The sequence below is a fragment of the Panthera leo genome, chromosome B1, assembly GCF_018350215.1.
Source record: "Panthera leo isolate Ple1 chromosome B1, P.leo_Ple1_pat1.1, whole genome shotgun sequence".
Lineage (NCBI taxonomy): Eukaryota > Metazoa > Chordata > Mammalia > Carnivora > Felidae > Panthera > Panthera leo.
The window spans coordinates 42592308-42614713 of NC_056682.1; the positions used below are offsets into that span (position 1 = coordinate 42592308).

A 22406-nucleotide genomic window follows, 5' to 3' on the forward strand; every position below is an offset into this window, starting at 1 on the left:
TCTTTTTCATAGAGTTTATTTTTTTAAAGCAGTTTGTCACAGCAAAATGGGAGTACAGAGAGTTTACATTTATCTCCTGCCCCCATAAGCATAGCTTTCTACACCACAGTGGTACACATGTTAAAATCAATGAATCTACACTGACACATCATTATCATCCAAAGTCCATAATTTTTATTAGGTTCACTCATGATGTGTACATTCTATGGGTTTTAGCAAATGTGTAATGATATGTATCCACTATTGTAGTATCACACAGAATAATTTCACTGCATTAAAAACCTTCTGTGTTTTGCTTGCTCATCTATCCCTCTTCCCTAACCCCTGAAAATCAGTGATTCTTTTACTGTCCACGCCTTTGCCTTTTCCAGAATGTCATTTAACTAGAATCATACAGTATGTAGCCTTTCCAGATTGACTTATTTAGTTAGTAATATGCATGGTAGGTTCCTCCTTTTGTGCTTGATTCTTTCTTTATTTATTTAAAAATACTTTCTTTTTTTTAATGTTTATTTTTGAGAGGGTGAGTAGGGAAGGGGCAGAGAGAGGGAGACAGAGGATCTGAGGTAGGCTCTGCACTGACAGCAAAGAGCCCGATGTGGGGCTTGAACTCACACACCGTGAGATCGTGACCTGAGCTGAAGTTGTACACTTAACTGACTGAGCCACCCGGGCACCCGTGCTTGGTTTCTTTAAAGTGCTGAACAATATTCCATTGCTACAGTGTACCTCAGCCTCTTTATCCATTCACCTACTGAAGGATGTCACGGTTGCTTCCAAATTTTGACAATTAGGAATAAAGGTGTTTAAACATCCATGTGCAGGTTTTTGTGTAGACATAAGTTTGATTTTCCTTCCCTCAAATTATAGATCCCAGTGCTAAACAAATGTAATGACTCTTGATGGCATGGACCATATATATCTTTTGTGTCCTCTTTCAAGCTGTTTACTTTCTGTGATGAAGGTGTAAGATTTACCAGTTTTATCAGCCATCTGACTTAAATTTTCTCTTTGGGGTATTTTTGGTCCATCATAAAACCAAACCTCAAAACTAACACAAGGCTAATTTTCTATCAAAATGCATTTACGCTACCTTGTATAATAGGTGACTTTTTAGAGACTTAGATCTTATAAGCTGTATAAATCTGGATGTATATTCCTATTTCCTCCAATACTTCTGGCAAATTGTCCAGTCCATACCTACTGATGTTGCCAGCAGGTGAGTACATTCTATCAACAAGAGAAAATAGTTTCCATCATTTGAATAGTAAATAATAATCACATTTCAAATACTAGATATACAAACAACTCCTTTAGAAAATTGGCTCACACCTTCTCTGAATAGAGCACATTCACCACCACATTTTTGCTTTTCAGTCTGATTTTAACCTGTAAATAGTTAAAAAGGTTGTAATGGTTCACAATGTACATTTCTGATAACCAACTGTGGTTTCCTGCCTCAAGTTCTGCTTTCTTCAGAAAAAAAATTTAGCATTTTATAATCCACCAACCCTACTTTATTTCATACATTTTTGACTATCTCAGTGTCAAAGCTTTCCTCCCAATAGGTAATGTCTAAAGCACACAGCTCATGGACCAAACATTATCCAAGCCCATGTGTACTTTGAGTTTCAATTCTGGGATAAATGTAATTAGGAATACCATATAATGTATAGTGCTTTTTATAATGGCATCTTAATGTTCACATTTTGCGTAAGAGGTGAGTTCCTAGGGTAGTATATAATGAAAATGAATATACAACTTTCTTGTAACAATCTGGTGCATGACATTTTAACCTTTGTTTTTAGAAGAGGCTTTCATTCTGTTTTTGTTTTACACAACTGTTTCTTTTTTTAAAATTATAGACATTTCTAATACTAGGTACATATCCTTTCTATCTTCAAAATAGTTATAAAGGTCTGAAGTAGAAGGCTGATCCAATTGGCAATGCATTTTACCCTATGTTGGACTATCTACACCATTCCAACTTTCTTGTCTATTATGTTGACTGCAACTTCCAAGTCAGTGTAAATGGACTCAGCTCTGTAGACATAAGCAAATGATCCTTTACCAAGCAGAGATTTCTAACTTTCATATTTCCCTTCTTCTCTCCCATGTAGGACACCATATTTTCAGGCACTGGCTCTGCTCCCTTTTGGCTCAGTTCCCATTAGGTTAAGTTTCCATGGCTACAGTTCTTATGGCAAAAGCACAGCCACCATAAGGTCTCCAGGATACTGCATCAGAAATATGCCTCTGAGCTCCCATTTTGGAAAGCCTGGGCTGGTTGACCCAATAACAGTAATGGGAACAGAAATACCACCCTACCTCCACTTTTTTCTTGTTACTGCAACACAATAAAACATCATGCATGAGTTGGAAATTTTAGGGAGAGCCCTGTGCAGTCAAGTATCCAATTCTTCTATTGCAAAGGTCAAAAGAAGAAGAATTCCCGTGTACGCACATTTTTTCCTTTAGTGGAATTTGTACTCCCAGTAGCGGGTTGACATATTCTGGAGGTGGTTTGCCTGGGTTTAATTTTTTACTGTGCCATATGCTAGCTGTGTGGCTTTTGAAAGCTACTGAACTCCATTGGGTCTCAGTTTCCTTAAAAGTAGCTAGTACTTATCTCATCAGCCTATTGAAATGATTAAGTGAATTGATATAGGTAAGCTCCAAATAAGAGTTTTCTATATTGTCAAAGGCATTGGAGAGGGATTCATGCATTGTATGGGCCATTGTATCTCAGAGTTGGCAAGAACCTTAAGGACAACCAAGTTCGTGTTTATGTGTCAAATTTTTAGCCTGTCTGAACTTCTAATTTTTAAATTGTTTATTGTATATAAAACAATTCTTTGGAAATAAGCAAATTCCTATCTTTAGCTCATGACTCACCACAAGAACTGTATATCTCAGTGTACCATGTCTCACAGAAGGGTATGAGGATTCCAGAGTGCTGTGAATTGAGTAGCATTCTCTATAATGTGTAATATTACATTTAATATATTGGAGTGAGAAAAATAAGATATGAATTATATGTTAGGAACCTCAACCATTTACCATACAAAAGTTAAGTACAGAAGGAAGGGTGTAAGATATACTTACTTTTCTGAACACTTGAAATGAAAAATATACATAATTTTAAGCTATATTTTCCTCACTTATGGAAAGCAACATGTAGGGAATATACCACTATACACTTCTGATTTTACTATGACATAGGCTGGGATGGAAGTATCAGTCATTCTATTCAAAGAAAACCCATGTTACTAAGAATTCACTGCATCTAGTTAAAACCTTCTCTCATGGTGGTAGACCACCTTCATCCTCCAGTGACTCAATGACCCTTCCTCCATGGTGGAGCCAAGGCCACATGGCATGCATGCAAGAATAACATGACTTCTTTAAAAACATATCCAGTATTTTGCTGTACATCCTCCAGTCCAGAGATGAGTGAGTTCGAAGAAAACCAGGAATCATGGTTTCCATTATTTGAACAGATATAAGAGAATACACTCAGACGAACAAGTGTCCGCACTCTTTGTGGAGAACTTGAAGCCCAGTTTCAGTCTATCACCTACCTAACAACAGCGCCATGTCAGGAACAATGCCGTTTTTGTTGTTGTTTTGTTGTGTTTTGTTTTTGTTTTTGTTTTAAGTATTTACTTATTTTGGAGGGAGAGCACAAGCAGGGAGGGTCAGAGAGACAGGGACAGAGGATCTGAAGCAGGCTCTGAGCTAATAGGTTTACAGCAGAGAGCCCAATGTGGGGCTCAAACCTACAAACTGCAAGATCATGACCTGAACGAAAGTCGGACACTCAATCAACTCAGCCACCCAGGTGCGCCATACATGATGTTCTTAAAGAGAAAATGTGCATACAGAGTGTGGCTGAAAGCATCAAAGATGTTTTGCATGTCAAGATGATTGATTACTAATTAGATAAAACCAATTATGGAGAAGAAACTCTTGATATGTAGCCTTGTGGCATGTAGCTGTGGAGCCAGATTGATCCATGTAGCAGACAGGACAGAAAAACATCTTAACTTGGAGTCAATAAATGATTCTTAGTATTTACTTATATTCTAGTAGTACTTTATAGTTTCCTAAGATTTGAGCACTATATTTCATTCAACAGTAACCTTGTGAACAAGGCAGGACAGGCATTATTATGCTCATTGTACACAAATACAAAATGACTTGCCTAAGGTCACAAAGGTAATAGATGTCCAAAACGGAGCCCACAAAAATAACCCACCTTTGAAACCTCTCAATTTAGTGCGTTCTTAACTACATCAAGCCCTGAGACATGATGACCTTTCTTCCAACCCTTAAAAATTATACACGTATACACACACAGGTATGTACTTGGTCTGCATGCATACATTCATGCATGCAAACTTTTCTCATTTTAAACTTATATATGTTCATTGCAGAAACACTGACAGGAAAATAAAGAAGAAAATATGTCCCATGCACCTAAAAACTATTACCATTGACATTTGGTGTATTTTCTCTGGAATCAAATGAAATTTTGCTTATGAACAGGGAGATTTCACTGGGTTAGGGTGTATTCAAAATATGTTAAATATGTTGAAATAGTTTTTAGAGGTGTGACCTTAGAAATATGTGACTACATTTCCTTCCTTGAATCTGTTTGGGTGTGTGCACTCAACCCACTTCCTCAGACCTGGGCTTTCCACAAATTGAAAGTGTTTGCAAATTCTGCACGCAGGCAGCCATTGTGTCTTGTTTTTCTTCTCATCTTTAATAGCATAGCCAATATCTAGCTAATCATCTACTACTATATCTCATGAAATTCTATCAAGTCACCTCATTTCTTCTCCCTCTTCTTCCCAAATTCCCTTTCTCTCTAACCTGGTCTACATCGAGACCGGTGAAAAAGATGAGAAAGATCAATAAACTAAAGTTCTCCTCCTCTTTATAACCAACTGTGTGACCCTCAGTAAGCACCTTCATCCTTCTGAGCCTCAATTTTGTCATCTTTAAAATTAGTTTGGGTCTGGGTGCCTGGGAGACTCAGCTGGTTAAGCATCTGACCTTGGCTCAGATCATGATCTCATAGTTTGTGAGTTTGAGCCCCTCTTTGGGCTCTCTGCTGCCAGTGTCAGAGCCCACCTCAGATCTTCTGTCCCCCTTCCTCTTCATATCCCTTACTTGCGTGCACATGCTGTCTCTCAAAAATAAAAATAAACATTTTTAAAAAATGAGTTTGGCTAATATAATTTTTAAGCTCCTCTCCAACACTCTTAGATTATGTTATTAAATAAATTCATGCCAGATTGTGCGTGTCGGATAACCCCAGCCTCCTGAGAGAAATTATATTTCAAAGGTGACCTTGTTAGCCCACAGTAATTTATTCATGAATTGATTCATTTATATATTCATTCAACAGGTATTTGCTAGGTATGTACTAAGGTTGGGGGATGCATGGGTCAGTAAAAAATAGGGTGTCCCTGGCATTGGGAAGCTTATCATGTAGTAACAATGCAGACAAGGGCACAGGTAATTATAAACAAGTGTGATATTACTGTAGGGAGAGTAAAGGAATCTATTACCCATGGTTGAGGGTAGCAGTGTAGACTGGGTTTCATCTGGATGAGTATTTAATTATAGTTATGAATAAAGCAACTTTTAGACATTTTATTATATCATATCAATATTTATTGAATGTCATCATTTTAATTACAATAAAATATTCTAATTTTATTATAATTCTATTCTTACAAGGAAGGAACAGATATTGGAAAAACACTTTGAAATCTTTTATAAGTACTATTAAAAATTTGTGTATTATTAATTCGTGGGTCTGATACAATGAGCAATATAGACATATATAGACATCTTGGTCTTTACGAAATGCCAAGTTACATTAGTCAACGTTCAGCAGGAATTTCTCAGTTGTATTTCTAACACTCTTCAGGAAAGTCATGACACTAGTGCCTCCAGTTCCTTTATTTTCTGGTTCTGATGTTTCTTCAGATGTGGAGTTTGTCTTGTGCTTGTTCCTTGAAGGAATCACGATGTACTTGGCTACTATTTTCAAATGGTATTTTCTCAGGTTAGCCATAGCTTTCACGCATTCATTATAATCTGCCTTCAGTTTAGCATCACCTTTTGAAATAACAAACTCACGGACTGAGGGGGCTGACTCTAATGACTGGAGAAATTTCCGGTGAGCTAATGGCATATATTCTCTCATTTCCTGAAGGAATTTGAAAGAAGATTCTGAAGGAACAAGAGAAAGATTAGTTAGTAGGGAAACCAAAACATTCCCCAATCTAGGGGAGAAGGTCAGAGTGAGGTCATTGTGGGTGGGAGATCACAAGCCACCACTAAAACATGAGGCACTGAGTTCACAACCACCCTGTTAGAAGACTACTCGTCTTGATCTAGTAATGGTAATTATTGTAATACAGCCTTAATTCTGAAAGCCCCATGAGCTGAACTCATTCTTTCATAATAGAGTTTTTTGCTCATTGTCCTTTCTCACTTCCTACTGTATTTGATCCTTCTAAAAAGCTGATGATACAGACAGGGTGAATATAATCTATACTTGACAGATCATGACACAGAGTCCAGGAGAGTTTAAGGGAGAACTTTTAAATAAATGAATGAACTATTAACCAAGAAGTTCTTACTGGAGCTTCTCCTACCCCTACAAAGAATATAATGGATGTGGTTCATATTTCAACTTTGGGGCATCTTTAAAATTTGAGCTGCTGGAAAATAAGACCTGCTGGAAAATCTGACCAAGAGCAATGTCAAGCCTCCCCTGTCACTGACATCTCCACTTCCCCAACTTCAACTCACAGTCCCATCTCATTTGCTGGTGACTTTCTCTTTCTGAATCTGATCATACATTTTCAGGACATGTGCTATGGGCTTCATCACAGCCAATTAGGCCTTATATACATGTTCAAATGTCAAGATTGAGAGGGTGATGAACTTGGGTTTTGGTTCTGGCTTCACTGCTTTCTAGCTGGTTAATAAGGGGTTTGTCACTTAACCTGTAAAGAAATTTAAAAGTTCCTGCTTGGTTGTTTGTGAAAGGGGGTGATGACAACAAGATCTTGCCTTACTGATTCTTTGAAAAGTATCAGATAGGCTCAGATGAGATGCTGATGGAAAGTTACTTCTTAGATGTTAAAACACTATTGTATTAACATAGGAGATTATTATTATTTGTCATTATCCACTCACCTTCACCAGAACTCTGCTGGATGCCCAGCAGAACATCAAAGCACTGGAAGACGCTGCTTTGGGCTGCACTACCCCCTGCAAACTTCTTTGGGGTTTCCCAGACACCTTCATACTTCAGACCCTCTGGCAGCAGGGGGTTGCCTTTCCAGCTAGATGAGGAAGGAAAAAATATCATTATTTAGATTAATTGCCAAATTTTCAGATATAAAATTTTATAATAGAGGGTGAATGGAGAGTGACATGACATAGATTTCATTATTCTTCTTCCACACTTCCCTCCACTCATGTTCATTTTTGAGAATGCTAAATAAAATGTTTCTGAGAAAATTTGGCATAAGGATTCTATAAATGGAAGCTTACCTTTGCATTGGAGAAAATATCATTCTGTTCTCTCTTTTTAATGTTTATTTATTTATCTTGAGAGAGAGCGAGAGGTGGGGGAAGGGCAGGGAGAGAGGGAGAGAGAGAACCCCAAGCAGGCTCCGTGCTATCAGTGCTGAGTCTGATATGGGGCTCGATCCCATGAACTGGGAGATCATGACTTGAGCCAAAAAGCAAGAGTCAGGAGCTCAATTGACTAAGCCACCCAGGCACCTCCATTCCTCTTTTTTAAATGACTACCTTTCCTGTGCATAGTCGAGTCCATGCCTGGCCAACTAATAACAGAGAGAATAGTCTATTCTTTCTCTACAACATGTTTTTTAAGATATGAATTATTTCCTAAACCCGATGGATAGTGGGGATCATCAGTGGGAATTTGATGTGTTATGATAAATGTTTAAGAGAAAACAAACTCAGGTGTAAGACTACATACCCAGACAAGTATATGCGAAGAACATTGAAAAATGTGTTTGGATCCACATATTCTGTAAAAAGATAAGGTATGTTAAATTAAGCAGTTATCAGAACCATCACAGGAGATCAAGATATTGTAAATAACTGATAGCGGGTTTCAGCTTAGGCTGCAGGAAAGGCATTAGGTCCATCTGTGCAGAAAAAGTCCCTGAGGAGAAGCTCTCCCAAGTGAGCCTCATGTCCACTGAACAGGGTCTACCATAGGGCTAGCACACAGCTTATATCAAAGAGCCTAAGCCCACATCAGACTCCTCCTAGGGAGACCAATTAAACTGCCAATGTTTCTTTAAAGCTATTTCACATGCTTACTGCCATGAGATAAACTACTTACATAAAGAAAGAAACAAATCTAAATAAAATGAAAAGCAGAAACAACAACCCCAGGAACCCTGTGGGTTTGTTTCCCTGTGGATCATCCCCATGTCTCTCTTCCCAAAGCTTACTAACATTTTTTATCTGAAGGTCTATTTCTTTCCAATGACCAATCATCAGTAACTCAAAGCCTAGGGATACACTGTGACATATTTGTTGAAGCTGTCCGGCAGAGCGCATTTTTTTTTTTTTTTGGTAGACCTTTGTTTATATACTTTTTTTGGTTATTGCTGCTTTTTTTTAACTGTTAATTTTGTAATAACTTTGAGCTCAGTAGCTTTTCTCTGTTGTTTCTTACTTAACTTGTGAAAAAGCAGAATTCTTAGGGAGTTCTTATCAAGCAGAAGCTAAGTATTTCAGAAATTAAAACAGCCTGAACCTTAAGCAACTGTCTCCATGGTTTTCAGTGGGAGGCTAGGACATTCCTGACAGTTAAATAATTACCTGGCTTGCAATTCTAGCTTCACAATTTACTATATATGTAACCTTGGGCCATTTATTTTATCTCTCCAGTAGATTACTTTATCTATAAAATTAATATAACGAAACCTATCACAGGAAACTATAATAATTTAGTGAGATAAAGTGAAAACACACCCACTTAAGTGAGAGTTTTTTTTCTATTTGTTTAACAACTCTACGTTTCAGGTAATCAGAAACTTGTGACTGCCAGCCTTGAATGTTGCCTGGCATACAACACTTGCCATGAATTTGTTTAAACTCTTCCTGGGCTTGTTGCAGACAAGAAGCTATGTAACGCAGTGCCCTTTGCAGAGTATTGTGGTCCTCACATTTTACTGCATTCAATAAATCAGGAATTACCTTTAAAAAAAAAAAAGGTAAACATTTAAGATTTCTTAGCACTAAATATTGGCATAGAATAAACTTCTTCTAATTCTTAATCCCCAAATTAAACGTGGGATTTCCACTTCTTTTGTTTTGGTGAGTACCCTCTTATTGTTTGACTTAATTTCCTTGTATTTAATTAAGCTTGGGTTTATTTTTATTTATTTAACATTTAGAGATAAGTTTATATAGTTTTATATAGTGTTATTTCTAATTCTAATAGTCAAAACCATTAGATTTATATCACTCTGTGATCTAGTTCCAATGACAACTTGCATTAAAAATGTATCTCTTTTTTTGAGGCTTCAAACTTTATTCTAAATGCGTGGGTCCTACGCTTTGTATTTTAGATGAGACACAAAAATAAATAAAATACTTTTTTCTACCAGATGATCCCTTATATCCAATTAAATAATTGAATGCTCTATTCAATCAAGATAAAGTTATTTCATGCATAATATAGAATGATTGATCTGCTTATGGAACTCAAGATACAAATTTGCCAGTATGGATAGACTTACTTTGATTGCAGAAGCTGCTGCTATTTCCACCAACAGAGAAACCAGGAAAAATCCTTTACCGCAGTCTCCACCAGGAAACGAAAACAGAATGTCCATGTTCCTAAGAAAATAAGTCAAGGGAGTCAAGAATTTAGCAAAAATACTGGCGTATTTGTTTGAGTGCTTTGTAGTTTTCAAGTATTTTTATTCTATTTTAGTTTCAAAATAATCTTGTGGGATAAGTATGCTAGGTTTTACTATATTACATTGTTGGGAATATGAGTGTTAGGTCCATCGTCTAAGATCTAATGGTAAATTAAGCTGGGACTTTAAATTCTATTTTAGAATTTTGGAACCAGAAATTCCAAGACCATTTCTGTTTCTTTTGTCTCATTAATTTTTCACATGCATATATATTACCATATTTATAGATTTATACATATTTGATGCTTATAGAGACATCTGTGAGGTATAATTTTAAGCAGGTTTTGCTCTAAATAAATATATTCATATCTATATTTTTATCTGTGCACCTGATTCAATTTCTCAGTGGTTTACTTGCTTTACAAAGAAATTGGGAAATTCAAATAATTGATTATACCGTATTTTCTTTTTTAGTGAAGTTTCACACTAGTGCTACCAAGGATTCAGTATCTGTATATCTATGAAGTTCATGGTGGTTAAATTCATAGTCTCCAAAGCCAGACCATTTCTGCAAGTTTACTTGCTGTGTGACCTTGACCTAGATATTTTATGTTTCTGCCTCAGTGTTCTCATCTGTAAAATGGGACTGATGATACCATCTTCCCATGTAAAAGCCTTCCATAGCTGTCCACTGATCTGAAGATACTATTTAAACCCCTTATCATAGCCAAAAGTCCTACATAATCTTTTGGCTAAATTTATTTCTTCCTCCCTTTACCACACTACTACTTGCATCAGTCACTACTCATCAACGACACTAGCCTTCCTTCAGTTTGGTAATACATCAAGATTTTCATCACTTTGAGGCCCTTACTCTTGCTGTATCCTCCACTATGAACACTCATTTTTTTCTTGTAGCTAATTCCTTCCTACTCACTCTTTGGAACTCAGCTTAAGTAACCTGCTACAGGAATTCCTTCTTCATCCCTTTTATTTGGTTAGAGCTCCTCTTGCCCTCTTCCTAATCAAGGAGCAATTTACATAATTTGCCTGTATCCACTTTCCGCACCAAAGCAGGCTTATTCCTATGATATTTACCTTTGTTTCCCTAACTTTCAGCCTCCGCTCAGTACATAGATCAAAAATAGTAAGGATTGGGCCAAAAAGAACAAGTTTATGTTTCTGGCCACTGAGATTATTAAATCAAAGACACACAGATGGATGTGCATTTTGTATTTGTGCATTTTTAATTACATTTTATATATGCAGGTGTTATTTTTGCATGTAAATATAGCTATGATATCAAGCAGACATGGTCCTATGATAGTCTGAGATCTAATTAAGGATTGGGATTATTTGTTCTTTAAAAAATTACTTGAGTTATTTTTTGCCTGAATTCAACTGGTCTCTTAAAAAGTACATTTGGATGATACTGATAAACCTATATTTACTTTGAATAAAAAATAATCCTTAGAATAAAATGATCAAATACTTACTCATAAGTCATGGGCCTTATGAAAGCAGCCATCAAACAGTGGGCCAGTTGGAAAAGAAAAAGAAAATCAGTTAAAAACTCAAACAGTGGTTTTGAGTTATTATTAATGTAATACTACTGATCTATCAAAGGTAAGATATAAGTAAAAAAAAGAAAAATATATATGTTTTTAAAAAAATATTTAGCAACTAGGCATTGCAAATACTTAGGACTTTTTAAGTAAAAAAAAAATAAATAAATATTCAAGGAACACAGAAGGTTAGTCAAAACTAGTCATTCCTAATAAACTTTTCTAGATCAAATCCTTTCATTTTATGGTTCCTGGGTCTACAGTACTCCTCTGCAGAAACACACCCAGAGCCCTGGGACACCCTATGTCTCTTGTCCCCTTAGGGTATCAAATCCCACTGCTAAAATGATAGCAGGGGCCTAGTCCCTCAACAGGCTGCACTGAGGGCCTGGGCATTTTCCTTTCCACTGCCGAAAATGTGTTTACTCTTAACTGGAGAGATAAACATTAAAGTTGTAGAATCTCCGAAACATGTTACCCGTAAAAAAAAAAGCCAGACACAAGAATACCTGCTCTATAATCGCACTAATATGAAATCCAATAGCAGAAAAAATTAATTTTTAAAATGACCAATCAGAATGTGTGTACCTGGAGGTAGAGAAGAGAATTGAATAGAAAGAACCATAGAGGTGATATTCTGTATCTCGTCACAGGCTATCCATGTGTGTAGAACAGTCAAAATCCCCCAACCGAACAGTCAGGATGGCACATTTCATTGTATGTTAATTATACACCTTTCTCTCTTGTATATACCAGCAGAGGAAAACATACCCCCAAGACAGAGAAGAAAGCTGTGCTGCTGAAAACTGAACCAATGACTAACTCCCTATTGACATAAATAGCATGCACTTCTTTAAAAAATAATAATAATGTTTATTTTATTTTTGAGACAGAGAGAGACAGAGCATAAGCAGGAGTGGGGCAGAGAGAGAGAGAGAGACACAGAATCTGAAGCAGGCTCCAGGCTCTAAGCTGTCAGCACAGAGCCCGATGTAGGGCTCGAACTGCTCAACCACGACACTCAACTGACTGAGCCACCCAAGTGCCCCAAGCATGTACTTCTTTAATTCCTGCTATAATCACAATTTACGTACCCATTGGGATCCTTTTTCTTCCAGTTTGCCAAGACACAATCTGCATAAACCAGAATAGGAGGCAGATCCAGCTTCTTAGACAGTTCACAGTAAGGAACAGCAATATTCTTTGGCAAGACCTAATTAAAACACAGTATTTAGTATTAGCCTTTGAAGTATCTTACCTTTTTCTCTGCTTTCTGGGTGCCAGAACATTAGCTGTTCTACATCATGGCATTCTGAAACCAAACCACTATAATTTTCTCTTCCTCATTTCACAACTTAGTCCTGGGAATTATTAAATGTTTATGTTTTAGATGTGGGTTGATGTGGACATAATCTAGTCAGAGAGAGAGAAAGGAGGTAAAGGGTTCAAGGAACAAAGGATGTATCCTTGACTTTCCAACGGTCTGTGGTTACTTGTAGTCACTTACTTATTCACTCATGTGTCCACCCCATGAATATTTGTTGGGCAATTCCTCTATGCAAGGAATTTTTCATCCATAGGAAATACAAGGATAAAATCATGCTCAGTTTCCTTTGTTCTCAACTTTTCTTTTCCTGAGCCTATTACTCAGGATTCTGCTCTGTGTTTGCCCACATTCTAAAAGGCTCCTACCCCCACAGGGCAATCCTGATGGGCAAGCGCTCTCTTAGGGTGCCCATTGTTGCCACTCATGCATGCCATGTTTTCCAACTGCTCTATTAATCATAATGCTGACCTTTTATTCTTTATCTGCCTGATTTTATAACCAGATTGTCCCATGTAATAATTAAGATCATCCTTGTCATCAGCAGCCTATGGCTGGAATATGTGTGGCTCATCTGGGGTAGTAGGAGGTGGGTTACGGTGGGAGAGGTGGCATGACAATGTGGCCCACTCAATAGTTCTGAGAGCTCAGGAGAGCTCTAACCTCAGTAGCTTCGGATTAATTTAATACACCTGGAGATGATGTTTTAACAAGACAAAATGTTAGCATGGTAACATTTGCTATCAAAGCCCTTGCAGAACTTATGCCTCTGGAAAGTGAAACATTTTGGTTTGCAAATGATTTACATTTGTTTCTAAAGGAAATTTCTGCCTCTTTCTGATTTAAAGGGAAGATCAAAGGGAAACAAAAGGGAAGGTGCTTAATTGAAAAATTAATTTGAGATGACTTGGAAAAAAGAAAGGAAATGTTCAAACCCATCTTAATCTATTAAGAGACATTTACACAGCTACTAAGAAACTCAGATGCTAATTTCTAACCCATTCTCAAGCAAAATTTGCCTTATATTGATATATCTTATTTTTTATCCATTTGTTTTCTTTCCTCACTTCATAGTTGTATATATATATGTGTGTGTGTGTGTGTGTGTATGACTATTGACAGTATGTGTACACACACACACACACACACACACACACATATATATATTTCCTATAGTTTCCTCACTTCAATAATCATATATATATGTATATATATATATATAATTTTCTATATATATGTATATACATATATATGTGTATATGTATTTGTTGCTGGCTTCTAAAATCCTTTTTAGAATAATGTGGTATATAAAAACTAGATAAATTAAAAATATATTTTTATTTTTATTTTATAATTTTGATGTCCAGTCTGGTAAATTTATTATCTTTTTTATTATCCATGTACATTCTGGTCTCCATATTTTTTGCTAGTCCTCTCTTTCTCTTTTTTGCTTCTCTCCTCTTTGAATAAGCTGTATCAATCTTTTAAGAAGCAATTCAAGTCCCACTTCTTCCTTGAAACATTTCATTATTATACCAACTACTATTTAACTCCTCTGGACTCTCATACTTCTCCACTTAGCATATGCTGCCCTTTGTTATTGATGATCTTTCATTTTGTTTTGATTTATTTACTCATTTTGAGAGAGAGAGTGTGCATGTGTGCGTGATCAGGGCAGGTGCACAGAGAGAGAATCCCAGGCAGGCTCCACTCCGTCAGCGCAGACCATGAACTCTGAAATCATCACCTGAGCCGAAACCAAGAGTTGTAGGGTTAACTGACTGAGCCACTCAGGTGCCCCTATTGATGATCTTTCTATACAATACCTACACATTTAGCTAGACTCAGATTCTAGCAAGTCTAGTGGGGCTGTGTGCTTAGGTTGTAAGGCTAGAACTAATCTGAAACTTTTTTGTGTCATCACAAAATTTATATATGGTAGTCTGATAATTATAAAGAAGTAAAAGGTGTTCCCATGATTATGCAGAACACATTTTCCCTTTTGTTTACATATCAGAGGATGACTTATCACATAGAGGAACTATATGTGTCATTTTGTATTTAAACAGGATGTGGAAAGACAAGATAATAATTCCAATTAAATTGTCAAAAAGGAAAAAAAATCATTAAATGGCAGAAGGTGCTTCTGGAATCTATTTTATCTCTTTCTTGTCTAAAGATCAGGTATTACAGTCAATTGGTTTCATGTGATTAGGATTTCCAGCTAAAATAAAATATGGTATTATTTCAAATCTAAAGTTATCTACTGTTGATGAGAGTAGAGTGAAACCCATATGTTCTTCCATGTTGACAGATTACATTTACATTGATGTAAGAGAGCACTTTGGCATTAAGTAGGAAGAGTCATAAAATGTCCATATCTCCCAAAACTCATAAAGAGAGAAAAAATTTAATTTTCAAATATATTGATTATAATGTCATTTACAATGGCAAAATATTAAAACAAGTACAGTATTTGTAAACAGAGGATTGAATAAATAAAGTCCAGTAACTCAATGAAAAACTATAAAGTGATTTTAAATGATGACTAGCATGATTATGTTGTAACTAAAAAATGCTTACAATATAATTTAAGTGAAAGACTCAGGACATATGTCTATATCCACAGGATGGAGCAACTGTGTTATGTAAGTGAAAGATTAAAAATCCAATAATGATAGCAGCTGGCATGTTAAGTCAATGAAACATTGTCTTCTTTTTATTTTCTGTTATACAAGCATCACCAAATTTAGTTATAATAGTTTTAGAATTATTTTTACGTTAAATGTAAATTGGATGTAAATTGTCATATAGCATAAGAAATACCAGGAAATCTCCAAACCTCACAAACATCTTCACCCCCTTGGTTCCACACATACGCCATGGTGATATACCCCAGGACCAGATGTGCAAGGCGCTGTGACTTGTGGTCTTTGAGGTCATCAATACTGAACATTTTTAACTGGGAATAAAAAGAGAGATTGACTCAAATCAACATGGGTGACATTATAGCTTTAAAGCCAAGTGAAAAATGTTAAGAAGCTCTAACAGAAAGATGAATGTAATGCCTTTCCAAACCTTCTCAACTTCTTTACGTAGTTCATTTTTCTCAATAAGTTCAGGCAGGTTTTTAGCAATGGAAATCCATTGATCATAAGGGTAAGGTAGTTCCTCCTAGAAAAAAAGAAACGGGACATTTATTTCATAGTGAAAATTTTTATGAAATAGTTTTGTATCTGATTCATAGTCTGTCTTGCCTGTAGATCAATTCTGTGTAATGCTGTCCTGACAAACACTTACCTGTTCAGTAACCCCAGTCCTTGTATTGTTACCTGCGCACTCAGAGCTCAAGACTTCTTCCTCTCCTCCAGCACTCTCACCTGCTCTTTTACACAGGCTACCTCAAAAGTTCCACTAAAATCATCCTGATTACTCCAACATACACTTAGATCCCCAAGTATAAATCCTGTGTATTATACCTTCACATTGTTAAGTAATTTATTGTTATCTGCTATTTATTTTCTCTTCCTGGCTAGATTCTAATTTTTTTTTTTAATGGAAGAAAATTGAGATTTCTTAGATGTCAGTAAGTAGACTAGGCACTTTGCTCAATAATTTCTTATTTAAATATTACAATGACCTAAAAAATTGACTGTTATCTCCATTTCATGAATAAGGAAAACAAGGCTCAGTTTATGAGATTGTTTTGTACATATAGTTCATATAGTTTATTGTGATTGAACTTTTAAGTGTTTCCAACTTTCAAAAATCAATGCTCTTTCTTTCCTTTTTTTTTTAAAAAGCTTATTCATTCCTCATTTCTAAGAAAAAGAGAGAGAGCACAAGCAGGGTAAGGGAAGAGAGAGAGGGAGGGAGACACAGAATCTGAAGCAGGCTGCAGGCTCTGAGCTGTCAGCACAGAGCCCAACATGGGGCTTGAACTCACAAACCGTGAGATCATGACCTGAGCTGAAGTCAGATGCTTAACCGAATGAGCTACTTAGGCACCCCTCAAAAATCAATGTTCTTTTAACATCTCACTACCCCATTTGATGGTAAGGATTTTATCATGCTTTTAATTTTGTATTTCTTACAGAACCTTGGACAGTACTGGACTTGTAAGAGATGCTGTACCTATATGTACCAATTGCCTGCTTTGGTACTATAGGCTTATATTTTTCCCAATAAGTGCAAATAAAATCCAAACAAAAGTGTCTCTTTGGATCTTATCATATTTATACTTTCATGTCAAAGGAAAACATGTAAACAAAAGACCTAGACACTGCCCTGAAATGAGCTTCAACTTCCCATATGCTCTTTCCCCATGCCTTTCTCATTAAGCTGTTTCCAGATATGTTCTTGAGGTCATCAATACTGAACTATGGGGATGCAGCAAAAACAGAGAGATTAACTCAAACCAACATTGATGAAATTTTAAGCTTCAAAACAATTAGTATTATAAGTAAGCTAGAAGACAAAAAGGCAAACGTCACATAAAATTCAAAGCTTCAAAACAATTAATATTATAAGTAAGCTAAAAGACAAAAAGGCAAACATCACATAAAATTCAAACATTTTCAGGGACTTCAGATAATTGGCCAGTCTTTGTCTATTAGTGCAGATTTTTTAGCAATGAAATATGCAAGCAGTATATTCACTAGATAGTCACCTCTCTGGTTTCTCTGAAACTTTCTCCCTAACCACACAAATGCTGTGCAGTGGTGTTTTTAGTAACAAATATATATTACATATATATATATATATATATATATATATATATATATATGTATGTATATATTGTTGTTGTTGTTCTGCATTTTACTCTGGAACACCGCTGAATTTTTGGTTTTTACTATTTTCCCCAAATAACAGAAATATTTTTTGTTGTCCTATATCGTGATTAACATCCTTTTGACAGAACTTTTAACAGATGCAAAAATTCAATCAATAATATACCTCTGTTTCAGATGCTTAATGGTATAATATAAATTAATTAAGAATAACACAGAGGGTCATCTACTTCTGCTAGATTAGAGAATGTATTTTGTATCTATGTGGAACTAGAAGACATTATTTTCTTTTGGAATAGAAATTTGATTGATGATAAAATATGAAATGAACATTGTGAACTTATAATTTCTAGGAAAGATCTTCAGTGAAGAAATAAAAAAGTAATGACTAATTTGTTCTCCTTGTTTCAGAATATGATCTAACTTCCTAAACATCTTAAGTAGTAATTACTACTTTTTAAGTAGTCCAGGAAGAGTTTTGTTTTGTTTTTGTTTGCTTTCATTTGTTTTGCTTTACCCCTTGGAATCTGTTCTTAGAGCTCCAAAACTGCCACGATTGCCTTAATTTTTAAGAGAATTTACTCTGGGAGAAAAATTATATATAGAGTTTTGCAACTTCTTGTTGTACCATTGATAAGTACATTTCCAAAATCATCTTATCCTGGCACTGCAGTGTGCTTGTATGGAGGGGGAGCAGGTCTAAGTATTAGTGATTTGTAAATACAAAGTGCTTTAAGCAATGACATTAGTGGGTTTGTTGTTGTTTGAGAGAGAGAGAGCATAAGCTGGGGAGAGGGCAGAGGGTAAGAGAGAAGGGCTCGATCCCAGATCCCAGGAACCTTGAGATTGTGACCTGAGCAGAAATCAAGAGTTGGATATGTAACCAACTGAGCCACCCAGATGCCCCTACAGGATGTTGTTTCTAAGTACAGTTAGATTAGATCTCTAACTATAAATATGTTTGCTTCATTTAAAGATGCCCTCTGCATGGCTTAAATTTCTCATCAGGAAAATGAGGTTAATAACATACATACTTTTTAGGATGGTTATGAAGGTGGAGTAAGTTAGTATTTGTAAATTGCTTAACGATGCTATATACATGTTTGTTATTTGAGATAGATAATAAGATGGTTTTCCTGGCATTCTTTGAAATACAACTTTAAAAAAATGTAGTTTTAAAGACAAACACTTACTCTACATGTCTTGCTGTTTGCAGGCAAAGTTTGTAAAATTTAAAAAAAAAGGCAATTCAGACTCTCATCCAAATCTTACACTTAGTAGCAACAAGTAGTATTAATACAACACAAAATTGCTTGATATACCGTCTCAAAAACCTAATCAAAGTAGGAACATGTACTTCACACAATTTAAGGTATTATCAACCAAGAAAAGGGGTTCCTTTGACATGGATCATTTATTACTTTGTTGTTGTTGTTTTTCAAAATGCCCCCCCAAAATGCAATTGCATTAAGCCAAAATACTTCTATAGTTTCCTTATTTCATCACTTACCTTATCTGTGTAAGGTAAGTAAAAAATGGATTTAAGACTCAATCTCTAGGCAGAAAATTTTAAGGAAGTTAAGTATGCACCATTTATTAAAATTCTGCTCTACTTTTGGCATTGCTTCATCCATTTGTTCAGTAAAAATTACTGAACCACATTTGCTCAACAGAAGTTAACTTGCTCAGGTAAGTAATGATAAGAAAACATTTTTGCCCATACATCAGTTCTTTGTCTTACCTGTGGAGTTGGCAGAACGAAGCCCACCTCTTCATCTATATGGTATTCTTTCAAATTTTTCCAAGAATTTTTTGTAGGCAATATCCTATTGTGTGACATTCTTGCAGTCTACTTCTCTGGTCCTCCTTGTTGTGCAAGGAGTTTTCAGAGCATCTATTATAGAGGTTGCCATAGCCAATGATTGCAAACTTACACACGTAGGCAGCAAGAAATGACTTCCACTTTTGGAATAGTTTCATTTTCTTTCTTTGTAATTTGATAAACAATAAAACCACAAAAGCATCTCTATTCATCATATGAAGAAACTGAAAGTTTATGGTACTATGAAGTATTTGTCACTGGGAACACCATTCATTTACTGTCATAGGGAATGTGAGAAAGAAACTGAAATAACAAAAACCATGAATATAGGTAACTAGAAAAGTACATTTTTTTATGGGAACTTTTAAATCTTTGAAGTAAGACAATGAATTTGACCAAGGCTAAAGTCCTAAAATACCCCTTCACTGTTACTATCATTGGCTTTCCATTAAGTCTCTAGGGTTCTTTAAACACGGTAGTGTCTTATTTCAGCAGCCATGAAATGTAAACCATGCTACATTGAACTAATGTAGGCAATGATTGTTGTAGAAAAAAATGGAAGCAGGTGAGGAATTAAGACAGTACCTCTTGGGGCACCTGGGTGGCTCAGTCAGTTAAGCGTCAGACTTCAACTCAAGTCATGATCTCACCCTTTGAGGGTTTGAGCCCCGTGTCAGGCTGTGTGCTGACAGCTTAGAGCCTGGTGCCTGTTTTCGCATTCTATGTCTTCCTCTCTCTCTGTCCCACTCCAGCTCATGCTCCGTCTCTCTGTCTCTAAAAAATAAACATTAAAAAATTATTTTAAAAATTAAAAAACGAAAGACAGTACCTCTCTACATGCCCATTTTTCTTATTCAGTCTTTTATCTGTGTTCTCAGTGATACAGTTCTTTCTTCTTCATATTCCTTAGAAGTAATTTTTAGGAAGACTTTTCTGTATCTCTACTATATTTGACTGCTAAGGACTGTTGAAGCAATAGTACTTCACATTTGGAGAGTTTGTAATATGTTAAAAGTTTGAATAAAGGATAAAACATCCTGAAAATGTTTCTTCCAAAATGCAAATTAAAACTGCATTTGGCAAGTTCTTTGGGGTGCATGTAGTTCTGTGGTCACTTACAGGCATTGTTTGATCTCACTAATAAAGCTGAAGGAAAAGGAGAAACTGTATTGTTCCTTATGATGATCAAAAGGAGAAATGAGGAGTTAGTGTGCAGTGCATTGTAAGAATGCAGTTTTGTCATCCAGCTTATGAGTACTTGAAATAACTTCCTGGTACATGACTCTGCATTCTAGAATATTTCTTACACTATTCTTTCCCTTGAATCATGGATTCTTTTTTTTTTTCTTTTTTAACATGTAGTTTTACAAGAATATGTTCTCCTTATAATAAAACTAAGGGAGGGGCGCCTGGGTGGCGCAGTCGGTTAAGCGTCCGACTTCAGCCAGGTCACGATCTCGCGGTCCGTGAGTTCGAGCCCCGCGTCAGGCTCTGGGCTGATGGCTCGGAGCCTGGAGCCTGTTTCCGATTCTGTGTCTCCCTCTCTCTCTGCCCCTCCCCCGTTCATGCTCTGTCTCTCTCTGTCCCAAAAATAAATAAAAAATGTTGAAAAAAAAATTAAAAAAAAAAAAAACAAAAAAAAAAAACTAAGGGAAATTGAAACTAAAATTACACAGGAAAACACATGGCTTCAGAATGAATAATCCATGAGGCTGATATTTTTGAAACCAGGCCCAAGGCAAAAACACAAATAAGAATATCGTGTTGGATTATCATAACTACATGGAAGGCAAACATAACCAAAACAATTTTAGGAATTGGAGAATGTGTGTTTATTCCTATGATTTTTCACTCTTTTTACCTGGATTTGTTTTCCATCGGTGAGTCAAGACAGATACATGTAATGAAGTTTTAGATAATTCTATCTCAGAAAATTTTCTGAGGCTTGATGTTTTTTAAGAAGCATGGTTTGATACAACTTCTTCTTGACTCTGCTTGTTTATTAAATCCATCTTACCTTCGACTCCAGAAACAGTAATATTTTAGCATCCTACTTTTCTCTCTACCTACTTATCTCTACCTTCACATTTTAACCCTTTTCATATTTTCATATTTTGGAAACATTTTCAGTCCTCATTTATCTTGATTTTTCTTCAGCAATAACCACATCTCATTGAAAATCCCTTTTCACAAGGGGTCAGAAAAGCATCTTAATCGTACTATCCTCTATCGATTCTTTATCTTTTCCTTTATCTTTTTACCTGTGGCCAGGTCATTGTGAAAGAAAGCTCCTGAAAGTCAAAACTCAGCTTTTTGCTCCATAACCTCCCAGCTCTGACGGATACGAATCTGACTGCCTTGCATATATCACTTGTTTGATGACTTGGCTGAACTCTTGTATGTAGTGATTGTACTGCCTGGGTTATCGCCATAGCTATAAAGTACATTTCCAATTGCCTGGTGATCATCTACATCTGGAAATCCCATTTTTCTTTTCACTGAGCACAATGCCAGAACTATTATAAATAATAATAAAAAAAGAACTATTATGAATAAACCTGCAAAAGAACTTTTATCCAGGACGATGATAAACAAATTTGTTCCCTCACAACATGCTACCGTATATACTAATCCAAGTTCCTTTTTATTATTATGTTATGCTAGTCTATGTAGAGAGTAGCTTTGTTTTAAAAGTAAAAGAGGTTTCAGCTAAAAAAAAAAAAGTTAAGTGACCTAGAACATATAAGAAGAATGAAGAAAATTATTGAAATGCCAATATCCACTGGCATTTACCATTAATATTTTGGTGATTATGTTTTCCACTGTTTTTGGTTTACATTAATAATATCCAGGGGTGACTGGGTGGCTTATTCAGTTAACCATCTGACTTATGCTCTGCTTGTGATCTCGTGGTTTGTGAGTTCGAGCCCCACATCATGTACTACACTGACAGTGCAGGGCCTG

At 35.9% G+C, this 22406-nt stretch overlaps 1 protein-coding gene across 1 annotated transcript; it reads right to left on the reverse strand.

Annotated features, from left to right (window-relative positions):
* Positions 1 to 5878: 5878 nt before the first annotated feature.
* Positions 5879 to 19526, reverse strand: IDO1 (indoleamine 2,3-dioxygenase 1). The gene is made up of 10 exons (XM_042934765.1): positions 19362 to 19526; positions 15909 to 16004; positions 15673 to 15792; positions 12601 to 12719; positions 11438 to 11452; positions 9819 to 9918; positions 9156 to 9273; positions 8039 to 8090; positions 7225 to 7373; positions 5879 to 6249 (listed from the first exon to the last, which is right to left on the reverse strand). The coding sequence occupies exons 1-10, from the start codon at positions 19458 to 19460 to the stop codon at positions 5894 to 5896; spliced, it is 1224 nt and encodes a 407-aa protein (XP_042790699.1). The 5' UTR covers positions 19461 to 19526; the 3' UTR covers positions 5879 to 5893.
* Positions 19527 to 22406: the final 2880 nt, after the last annotated feature.

Coding starts and splice junctions, on each gene's coding strand:
- IDO1 (XM_042934765.1), bottom strand. CDS start 19,460: ATGTCACACAATAGGATATTGCCTACAAAAAATTCTTGGAAAAATTTG. Junction 16,005..19,361: donor TCGTTCTGCCAACTCCACAG/GTAAGACAAAGA, acceptor CTTTTTTTCTAG/GAGGAACTACCTTACCCTTA. Junction 6,250..7,224: donor CCAGCAGAGTTCTGGTGAAG/GTGAGTGGATAA, acceptor TTGTTCCTTCAG/AATCTTCTTTCAAATTCCTT.